The sequence below is a fragment of the Arachis ipaensis genome, chromosome B05 (assembly GCF_000816755.2).
Source record: "Arachis ipaensis cultivar K30076 chromosome B05, Araip1.1, whole genome shotgun sequence".
Classification (NCBI taxonomy): domain Eukaryota; kingdom Viridiplantae; phylum Streptophyta; class Magnoliopsida; order Fabales; family Fabaceae; genus Arachis; species Arachis ipaensis.
In genome coordinates this window covers 94,693,631-94,705,157 of record NC_029789.2, presented here as the reverse complement: position 1 = coordinate 94,705,157, position 11,527 = coordinate 94,693,631, and the positions used below count along the sequence as shown (strand labels likewise).

The window sequence follows — 11,527 nt, the reverse complement described above, 5'->3', positions numbered from 1 at the left end:
TGTAGGCAAGAGGATTCACAGACAATGGTGTTCGAACAGAATGCAGAGAAAAGTAAGAAGGGGGTTGTTCATGTCTATCTATCTCATGCATGGGCCTCTTTCCTTGAGAGGAGGAAAGAGGCGGAGAAGAAACAAGACGAAGGTTCGTGGACTTGGTGCGTGCCATGGATAAAAGAAGAGGAACGAGAATTTCTCTGTGTGGAAAAAGAGGAGGTGAGGTGTTAGTGTGTATGTGTTGGACACGGAGGGTTTGGAAGAAAGAATTTTCTCTTAGTTGTCATTATATTAAAAAATTGAACGTTTATTAAGAGATAAAAAAAGAAAACTAATTGGTGAGAAGAGGAGATAGTGCACCATAAATGTGTGTGAAGTTGATTAAATATAAAGGTAGTGGGTAGGAAGTCAATTTCATATCGAAAAGAAAAAATATAGATATGATATGGAAGAAGTAATGGGATATGATATGGAAAAATGAAATATATGATATGCAAGAGATAAAAGATTTTAATGAGATGCGATGATATGAGATAGAATAGAAAAGATTTTGAGAGGAAAAATTAAATCAAAAGATATAAAAAATAGAAATAAAGCCTAAAAATAATTTTTGCATATCAATTGATCAAAAGGTTATAGTACAGATTATCTAGACCATAAGTCCAATCTTTTCTTAGAGGATAATTAGCCAATAACATCATTTAAAAAAAATCTCCCATCTATAAGATAAACTTGATAAATAGTGTTAGATCAGAAAATTAATTTCAATAAGAAAACTAAGTAATCCTCAAATTTAACAAATTGAATGTCAACATTCTCATTATGGAGATATTAAATTCTTAACTTTAATATGTTTAATCTTAGAATGCAAAACTAGATTTTTTAAAATGTTAATGGCACTTATGTTGTCACACATTAAAGGCATATTAGAGATATTTAATTTATAGTCAGTTAATTGAGTTTTTAACTAAAGAAATTGATTTTGTTAAGATCATTTCCTTCTTGCACAGTAGTCACTTTTGTCTCCCGCTTCTTAGTGAGACTTCTCAAAATTTTCCTGACCAACTCCTTTTTAGTGAATTGTTTTTCAATACATTGAGGCCATTGATTATGATTGAGAATCTCTCAAATACTCATCTATAGACTCTTCTTCTTTAATAAAAAATGATTCATAATCTTTTATAATTATAAGCATATCGGTTTTGGTTTGTTACTTAGCTTCATGGCTTACTTAAAGCTTCTCCCAGATTTTCTTTGTTATTTTTCACTGCCTTGGTATTTGATTTCATCTTTTTCTTCTCATTGTCTGTCCATTCTCCTTCTTCCTTGGAACAATTTGTCCTTTGGGTGTCATCTTTGTTAGAACATTAGGTTCATTCATGATGATCTTCCAAGATTATAGTCTGTGGCTTGAATAAAAATCCTCATTCTTTCCTTTCAGTAGGAATAGTTGGTTTCACTGAATTAAGACGGAGGATGGTAAGACTGACCTTTGGTTAGGTTGAAAGGGACTTGATTGGTCGTCATGGATCTTTTCTCTAAGCTGTTAAGCTTGACTTCAAGACCCTAATCTTTAATGCCAATTGAAGGTTTTATATGTCTTGAGAATGTGGGGGGTTTGAATCAAGGAACTCTTTGAAATTTAAACACGAATCTTAGTAAGCAGGACATTTTGTTTTTGTTTTAGTCTCATGTAACCACATAAGATAAAAGAGGAAAAAGTAAAGAGAACGACACCAGCATGTATCCTGGTTCAACTTCGAGGTGCAGTAAAGTCTATGTCCAGTCTTTACTACAATAATAGTAAAACTTCACTATATCAATTTCAAGATTACAATCACCAATATCAAGATGAAGACCAAGACCAACACAAAAACAAATTATCCAAACTCGTTCTACGCTAAGACAAAAGAAGCTACAATTCCGAGTTTTACAGACAAATGCCAAAACCAAACCAAGACCAAATAAAAACCAATGACAAATACTCAAACTTAATCTAAAATTGTATTGGCTAATCTTCCTAGTTTATGACTTTTCGTTCTTAAGCTTTTTTAAATAGTCTTTCATTGAATCGTAAGCCTTTTGTATACTAAGAATATTCAAACTAAAACTAAATGTATCAAATTGAGACCAAAGCAAAAAAAATGGAATTCCACATGTTGTCTTTGTTTTATGAATTTTCTCCTTGAATTTCTTGAAACTTGATTCTTCTTCTTATATTAAAAACTAAACTTTCTTAACCATTGTAGCCAATCTTTCTTCTTAATAATGTGATACTTTCATTTTTATAGACAACAACAAATCCTTCTATACTTTCTTCAAATCTTATTCTTGGCAATTGATTATTTTCAAACATAATGAAATCATTGCTTTATTACTTACACTAATTGTTATTGTTCAATCTCTCTCATAATTGTCATGATTGTATTTTCTTTTATATTTAGCAGTAACAATCTCTTTCATATTCTCTTCATATTTTGCTCTTGATGGTTAGTTCTTTGCCAATCAAATCAGCATTAATACTAAAACCAAATCTAAAACTTTATAGCACAATCAATCACGCCATAATTTTCAATCAAACAAATATTTGTGATCACAATAAATTGTGAATTTTTTCTACTCAACATTTGACTTTTAACAATATTATTTTGTGAGAATACAAATCATCTGTTAGAAAATCCATCGAATAGTAATAAAAATTAATTTTGTGGGAGTTTTTATTTATAATCTGTAGGTTTTAAATTATCACAATTATTCATAAGTTTATTTTTTTAAAATTTCTTTACTAATGGTGGTTAATTAGAAAAAAATCATTTCCAGGAGTGATATCACCAAAAGAAAAAGAAATTATAGTATGAAATCTTTCAAAAAGAAAAAAAAAGCATTACATAAGAAATGAGAGAAGGAATTGGTGACGTTGAAGATGTTAGTGTAATGTTGACAATGGTAGAGAAAATAATATAATGACAATGACAAGATATGATTACACAATTAGAATAGTAGAGATAGAACTTAAAACGATGCGACGAGGAAAGTAGCAGTGGTAGTAGTTTTGATTATTGGTCATATTGTTGAAAAAAATTTTGTTCGGTTTAAAATATCACAAATTACAAATAAAATCTCACAAAATTAATTTGTATTATTTAATATTTTTTTAACAAAAAATTCGTATTATCCTAAAATAATATTATTAGAGATCAAAATGTCTTTTTTTTAGATAGAAATCATCTTATCCTTAAAAAAAATAGATAGAGTACGAATTAGGATTTTTTTTTTTTTGGGTGACTTCCATTAAAAATAATTTCATATTATGACTCACTTCCTTACTCTAACTCGCAAGCATCTCACCACCTATATCATCCTAGCTTCCACTTGCTAACATATAATCGGACACAGTTCACTTTTCGTTATAAGTGTGGATATCACCTTGCTTTAATTGATTACATTTTAAATACAAATTCAAGCATTGAATTTATCGAAGTGATCGTGAATGCTAAGAAAGCACCATTTTAATACGTATTTCAGTAATACTTTTCACATACTGCAACACTTAACTGTGAAGAGTGGACAAATCATCTAACTATTAATTCCTCAAAAACTATTAAGGTGTGCTATGTAGATTCGATATGATATAGATACAGAAATAAAAAAGATTTAAAACTATGTTTGGAGTTATATAGATATATGTAGAAGATTGTATATTATAAGGACGCATAATTTTTATTATTTATCTCTCAATATTTGTGCTTTATTTTTCACTACTTAATAAACAACCTTAGAGATATCTTTGATTGAGAAGAAAATTTGATTAAAAAAAATTATGAGGTTTACGCATAAATTTATCGCAGAACTCTCTGATAAAATTTTAAATAATTTTTACCTTTGAAACAATACATACCCTAAAATTGAAAAAACAAAAGTAGGTAAAATAATAATGGCATTGATGCAGGGCAACGTTTTATGTATATATCCTCATAATGATATAATGTTGATTACCAATTACCAATTATCAATTATTTCTTTCAGTTGAGAAAAACCATCCACAAACCTTTGGTATTACTTTACTTTGAGATCTAATTAAGGGGACAACCAGACAAGTAGGCCCAGTCCCACTCATCCTCTTTGCCTTTTCCCCCTATCCCTTATATATCATTGTTCCTTGCAATGCAAACCATGAATATTAATATAGCTGCCTTTATTGGACACTAGATCCTCACTGGTTAATAAAGCCCCAACAAAAATAAATATTAATAGAAAAATATCAATTTGACATCAAATACATAAGTCATTTACTATTTTAAAAAAATGTATTTTTTAATTATTTTTATTGTATTATAAAATGTTTTGTAAATACTTGTCTTTAATAAAATTAAAAGCTAGTTCTAGAGAACATCTTTTGTGGTTTAGCCCTAATGAATTTTTTCATTACAAATTAATGACTTCATTATTTCCCTTTATGGCATATTAGCAAGTACACTTAATCTAGCTACCTATCTCACAAGATGCAAAATTCGATATGACCCACAGGAAATTTAAGAAAAGGAGGGGGGTGGTTGGATCATTGGCTATAACTTGAATACAGATGCATGGTAGAAAGTCATATGCTAATTCCCACACAAGATAGTATAACACGCCATTTTAATCTGCATTTTAATCTGAATCAATTTGCCAGAAAATAGTCATTTTTCTAACGTTAGGATATTTTCGGCTATTTTAAATCACACTATCGTGGTGTCAATGTCGACTAAGAATTTAAGATGCACTATACACCTTGTCAAAATAACATGTGGCTAAATACACCTCTTCAAAAAAAATGTGGTTAATACATTTCACCACACTACTTTTAGCCACATTTATGGGTGTGGCCAAAACCAAGTGCGTGATGCACCTTTATACCATGATACGTGAAAACTGTCATCTTAGCTGATTTTTCAGTATCATTATTAGTAATAATTAATAATGATAAGGAAAGAGGAGACCACCCTGTTCTCTCCTTAGAGAGAAAGATGATAATGAATTGTCTTAAAATCTAAAATCTAATTATAAGAACCAATAAAATTTATGAGAATTATGAGCCTCTCAACATGTCGGAAGGCCATTTTCCTCTTAATAGTAATTTAATTATATAAGAATTTAATTTAAAAAAAATTGGTGCAGGGACACAAATAAAAGGAAAAAAAAGTATAGGGACCTAATTAGAAATAAAATTTAGTGCAAGGACTCAATTAAAAGGAAAAAAAGTATAGGGACCTAATTAAAAAGTTTGCAAAACTATAGTGACCAAAAGAGTAATTAAACCAAAAAAAAAATCTACACAGTACTATAAAAAAATTTTTGTAAAACACGACCGTTCATATTTTTACACTATAAGGGGACACGCCGAATAGCGGCGGTTCTTTTAGCGATTTGCGGCGGTTTTTAACCGCCGCGAAACGAAATTCCAACGGTTCCACAAACGTTGTCTATTAGGGGGTGGAGATTTGATTTTGCGGCGGTTTTGAAAAACCGCTGGCACAACCGCAGCAAATCAGATAATTGATTTTGCAGTGGTTGCAAAACCGCCGCTATTCTGTCAGCGGATTTAAAAAAAATTCCGGCGGTTTTAAACCGCCACAAATCTATGTAGAATTATTTTAAAAAAATGAGACAGTTTTTAACTGTCTCAATTTCATACCTGAGCTTATAAAAAAACTGAATAACGGGAGGAATTAATTATGTACTCTATTTGCATTTGTAACAGCATATTGGTCCACCTGTAAGTGAATCTATATACACTTTATTTGCATTTGTAAACAGAAAACAAGAATGCAGTGCATTTATGTGTAGTACACAAGAGTTACATGAATTCACATGAGAGAGAGAGAGAGAGAGAAAGAGTGAAGAAACTTTTTCATAGCAAGCTTCATCAAGAAGAGCAATGATTCCACCTGGTTTCTACATCAAAAGGATTACTTTAGATAATGAGGGCATAACATTTTGAAGGCAAATTCAGAGGAGACATCTTGAAAATTCTTTGTAATAATTGCAAAGATGTTTACATATTATAAACAAATTAGTATCTAAGTTGCATTTCTGAATATTACAAAGTAAATCATCTCGAAGTACTTAGCATGTCTTGATGTTCAGGAACAACGTAGTCTTTGTTTTTGTCAAGAAACTGCTCAGACTGATATTGGACCTGAAAAGAAGTGCACAAATAAATAAGAACCTTTAGTAGAAAAGTAGAAACCAAGAAGGCAATAATGAGAAACTCAAACCGACCTCGCCTGCATAATGTACAACAGTGAAGTCTGACCGTGCCAGTTTTGGCTTTATGAAGCGTTTGTGATCTTTGAATGTCTGATAAAGCTTTGTTGCAAATGTCTCATGGGTCGACTTGGGAAACATACTGCAAGTAAACAATTATTGAAGGATATAATGCATCGTACAGTCATGTAACTTAATCTAGTACTTTGTAAGCTCTAAATAAAATGGCTATTTCTTGCAATTGCAACCATGAAACTCCGGAACATTAAACAATTATGAATTATAAATAATTAACAGAGAGAGAGAGAGAGAGAGAGAGTTGTGTGAAGAAACTTTTTCATACCAAGCTTCATCAAGAAGAGCAATGATTCCACCTGGTTTCTGCATCAAAAGGATTGCTTTAGATAATGAGGGCATAACATTTTGAAGGCAAATTCAGAGGAGACATCTTGAAAATTCTTTGTAATAATTGCAAAGATGTCTACATATTGTAAACAAATTAGTATCTAAGTTGCATTTCTGAATATTACAGAGTAAATCAAATACAAACTACATAAGCAGTTTGCAAACATATATATATATATATATAACATTAGATGTTGCTCTATCAGATTGAAATCTAGCTATAAATATTGCAAAATGAAGCATAGCCATAAAGTATGTATAAACCTTTTCAATTAGATCAAGTACATCTTGATTATCCACAAATTCTAAGTAGCTCCAGTCAATCCCTTCTTTTGTATATCTCTCTTGTTCCATCTTAAACACATGCTGCAGGACATTATCCATGTTGGAATGCATGTTATGAGAAAAAGTGATAGTTGAAGTTGTCAAATATCTAAAAACTAACCTCATACCTGGTTGAAATGTTGCTGCAGCTTTTCATTTGTGAAATTAATACAAAACTGCTCAAAACTGTAAAGAGGGAAATTAGATATCAACTCAGATTTATGCTACTCTCAAGAGGAACAATGATATGTGTGTGCGCGCGCGCGCACACGCATGTGTTTGAGTGAATAATATGATTATGTTCACCTGTTATTCTTAAAGCTTTCAAAGCCATATATGTCAAGAACACCAATGAGACATTTTGACTCTGGGTCTTGCCCAATTGAGACATTGATTTTTTGGACTAACCTGCACATAACAATAGAACAGATAAAAAATTATTCAGATTCAAATAACATAAGTGCAATAAACATAGGATAGGACACATTTTTCATATTTTAAATTCATAATTTTACACTTGACATTAACATAGTACCAGTCAAATAAACAAGAATATAGTGTTTTGGCTAAACCATCCCTGCTAACCGTTGCACCAAGAGGATCAAGACTTCTTTTAATAACTTCCTCTGGGGTAATCATCACACGCTTACAAAGTGCATCTTCCAAAGCACTAGGATCGCACCTGAAATAAGAAATAATTTAAAAGATATGTAACATTAACAAAAAGAAAGCTATTGCAAATGATAACAACAGAAATTTGGTCACACATGAGAAGTTCTGCGGTTATTTGGAGATGCAACTTGGACTCTTCATTTTCTAGAACTGATGAATCAGTTTCTTCCTCTGATTTTGCAAAGTTAATGTTTCCAAGATGAAGAATAGCAGCTATAACTCTGAAGATTGCTTCCTGAGAGGAAGGAGAAAAGTATTCATTACCATTTTACTTGAAAGATTTGCTACCATGGGCAGATAACAGAAATATTAGCATAACTAAAAAAGTGCAATACCATTTCAACAACCCAGTTGATATAGGAGAATATAAAACAGCAGGTATGTGCACAATAAACAGCAGGTATGTGCACAATAAACAAGCCAATAAACAGCAGTACGATATTACAAGCATAATAATTAGCAAGCTTATGTAGTGCTCACATCATTATTGTCAACCAAAACCATAACAATTTCTCTTCAAATATCTCATGTTTACTAGAATTCCAAGGTCAAACAAATTGTCATATAATTGCCATATATAGATAGAGGTGAGCAGAAACAACTCTTTAATTTGAAACAATATTAATAACAACCAATAATATATAAAGTTTCTTTTAAAGAGATGGGATTCAAGGCTTCCAGAGGCTTGAACTCATAAAAAAACAGCCTCTTATCACCTGAATACCCTGAGCCAAATCTGAATCAAAATAACCTGAAAGCATAATCTGAACCAAGAAGATATATAATGCATAATGCTGTTAATCCAGCAGCAAGAAAAACTTTTCCAAAAAAATTTCCTTTCCCTTTTGGGTCAGCATAATCCAAGCCTAAAAGACAGAAAAACATAACCAGGAGAAATTAAATTGAAGAGGCCACATCTATGATAAGCTAAGCAAATTCAATGGCATGAAATAAACTACAGAAAGTTTTAGGACTAATGAATCTTCAAACACCTTATGATTGGGAGGTCCAAGAAATTGGGAAGTCCAAGGACAAGTATGGAAGAACATGCTGGTGACAACTCTGAAGGCTTTAAGACCACTGTGTTTCCAGCTGCTACTGCTCCTATTAGTGGCTCCAAGGATAAACCTATCATTAATTAAATTGTAACTCCCTCTATTAATTTGCTATACAAATACTTGATCAACATAAGAAAAATGGTTCAAAAAGCATGACTCACCAAAGGGGAAATTCCAAGATGAAATAATGACGACTAGGCCCAGAGGTTCAGGAACAATTTCTGCACTACTAAGCAGTGCTATTTGTGGCAATTTAGCCTATCAAAAAACAAATTTAAATCCATTAGGCTTGAATGCTTATCTTTGAAATTTAAAAAAAAATGGAATTAGGAAAATTGGCACTGATCTCACCTTTTTGCCTGATATCCAATATTTTAAGTTACTCAATGCAAAATTCAAGGACTTCATCAAAGTTTCTATCTGCTTAAAAGGGCCAATTCGTTAATTGGCAATTAGAACTGAAAAATAGTTTTCTTTTTTTTTTAATGTTACTATTATTACTACTCAATGCATGCATAATGCATGAATTTAAAAGAAAGCTTAAATTAGGAAGGAACTATATTGATTAAAGATTAAACTAATAGAAAGGCAATAATAATAATGTCAAATATTTTCATTAAACTTAGAAGTGGTAAATAGTATACATGATGACACACTTTTTTGAACAGAAACAAACCATTTTCAAGTGTAATTATAAACAAATTAAATAAAGGCATAACCTCATCTCTAAAAGCTTCAACTTGATGCTTTCCTAAGTCGAGCATTAATGCCTTCAAAATATCTTCTTCTTTTTCAATGAGAAAACGACGCAACCCTTTGAGTTGTGATTCTCTCCATGACACTTTCTTTGTCTCTCCACTCCCATAATACTCCTTCATATCATTCATAAAATATTGCATTAAGCATAATAATGAATAAACCAAGCATAATCAATCTTTTGATAAACTCATAACCACACCATCAATGGTACCCTTCAACATATACTAATTTCAAATAAAATAGAACAATCAAACTAAAACTTCGAAAGAGAAAAAATCACGCAACTGCTTATTAAATCCATGAAAATAAAAGGTTGAGCTCCTCCGCTTTTCACTGAGGAAAACTATTAAACAGTTTGTGTACATATTCCATAAAAACAACAAAATGCACAAGATAACAAGTTTATGCTATATCTAAGATTCTGGGAACAGAAAACAGAGTCAAGGATATGGTACCGTGAGCAGGTGGGAACTGCGCGGAGGATGATGGCAGCTACAAACTGCGTAGAGGGCGATTGCGACTGTGACTGCGGGGAAGACCATGACTACGCGAAGTGAGATCTGCAGTACACAAGACAACAATGGATCAATGTCGGCAAGAAAGGGCAAGAGAGAGGAAAGGAGGGCAGAGGGTACAGGGGGATGAAGAGCTCACCTGGGTGCAGAGCAGGACGGTGCGAGAACAGACCTCCTCCTTCTCCCTTGGGTTCATCGTCTTCTGCTTCTCCTTCCCTTTTCGTCGTTCTTCTCCGATCCTTCGTGTGCGCGCGCTCTCCCTCTCTTCGCGAACACACTCTCTCTCTCTCTTCGGCTTCAATGGCGACGACGGCAAGCTTAGTGGTGGCGGCGGTGGCAAGACGCGACGGTGTAGACCCGCGATGAGGACGACGACGGCGCTGGCTTCGCGGTGAGCTGATGCGGTCTCCCTCTCTCTTCGCAGTTCTTTCTCTTGCGGTTCTAGCTTTCCGATGGCACGGCAACGCGACGGCGGCGGCGAACTCAGCAGCGCCGACCCGGCTCCTTCCTCCCTTTCCTCTCCTTCTCCGTTTCTCCCTCTCTTCTCTTAACATTTCTTTCTTTCTTTTTTTATTTGTTGAAGCTGCTGAGTGCTGAGTGTTGTGTTTTTGGGAAAGGGGAATTAAAATATCACCAAAAAAAAATTAGGTTAGCAGCATTTTTTCTAAAATTTGTGGCAAAATCAAATCAAACAGCTGCTCTTTCCGTGTTTACTATTAAAACTGCTGGAAATTCATCAGATAGCGACTATTATCAAAACAGCTGCTAATTGTGTGCCGCTATCTTCCGCTTTTGTGGTAGTGTTAATTATAGCGGTTATAACTGTCATTATAACTATTTCAAGGGTTACCTGAAACGGGATTATTTTTTTGCCTGAACATGAGGTCCAGACTCCTTTTGAGACAACGTCCAATTTCTGTTGGTGCCGAGGTGCTCCTGTTTGAGTTCCTCATGAGAAGGTGGGGGTGGTACCTGCAAGGAACGCCGATGCCTAAGTTAGCAAGTGTTTAAAGCAGATTTTAATAGATTGGATTCTGAATATACCTGAAGATGTCAGTGTATTTATAGTAGACTTTTAGTGTAGTTCCACCTTTGATGGTGGATAACCGTTCTCTTTTCCTAGAAAATTTGTTGAGGTCTCCCTTATGAATAAATGGGAAATATTTTAGGAGTTAGTTACTTATTTAGATAAATAGGGTTGAACTGCTGCCGACCTCTGGGAGGTCGGGTAGGTGTAGCTAAGGCCAAGTCTCTTGAATGGACCTTTATTCATTTTGAAAGATGGATCAGGGTATGAACAATGCCCCCTGCTTCAGTCCGAGCTTTCACTAGCTCGGATTCAAGTATTTGTAGGTCAGACTGATTTTTTGTAGATTTAAGATACCAGATCGGGCAAACCACCTTCCTTGGAGCTAGGTCGGGTGCTCGACGTGATTTAAAATGTGAGGCATTACATCTTTTCGTAATTCTGCACGTTACTCTAAGGTAACCTTCCCCATTAATGAGAGGGTGTGGAATTACTCCTTTGTCCATAGTGTTTTATAAATACCCAAA

The 11,527-nt window shown here is 33.5% G+C and overlaps 1 protein-coding gene across 3 annotated transcripts; it reads right to left on the bottom strand.

Annotated features, from left to right (window-relative positions):
• On the bottom strand, positions 5,632-10,047 carry LOC107641954 (myosin-11-like). Of its 3 annotated transcripts, none has more exons than XM_021124154.1 (7): positions 7,737-7,855; positions 7,276-7,651; positions 7,098-7,155; positions 6,910-7,011; positions 6,584-6,621; positions 6,256-6,382; positions 6,074-6,172 (listed from the first exon to the last, which is right to left on the bottom strand). In XM_021124154.1, the coding sequence occupies exons 2-7, from the start codon at positions 7,383-7,385 to the stop codon at positions 6,086-6,088; spliced, it is 522 nt and encodes a 173-aa protein (XP_020979813.1). In that variant the 5' UTR covers positions 7,386-7,651; positions 7,737-7,855; the 3' UTR covers positions 6,074-6,085. The 3 variants fall into 3 exon arrangements, 2 of the variants coding, with proteins under 2 accessions (XP_020979814.1, XP_020979813.1); XR_002363267.1 differs by lacking the exons at positions 6,074-6,172; positions 6,256-6,382; positions 6,584-6,621; positions 6,910-7,011; positions 7,098-7,155 and adding exons at positions 8,634-8,769; positions 8,861-8,957; positions 9,051-9,119; positions 9,419-9,571; positions 9,914-10,047 and having other exon boundaries at positions 7,384-7,651; positions 7,737-7,876; XM_021124155.1 differs by lacking the exons at positions 6,074-6,172; positions 6,256-6,382; positions 6,584-6,621 and adding an exon at positions 5,632-5,928.

Excerpts from the sequence above, each read along its gene's own strand:
- LOC107641954 (XM_021124154.1), bottom strand. The coding sequence starts at position 7,385 with ATGTGCAGGTTAGTCCAAAAAATCAATGTCTCAATTGGGCAAGACCCA. Across the intron at positions 6,383-6,583 it reads GCTCTTCTTGATGAAGCTTG|TATGTTTCCCAAGTCGACCC; the intron begins GTATGAAAAAGT and ends GTTTACTTGCAG. Across the intron at positions 6,173-6,255 it reads TTGTACATTATGCAGGCGAG|GTCCAATATCAGTCTGAGCA; the intron begins GTCGGTTTGAGT and ends ACTTCTTTTCAG.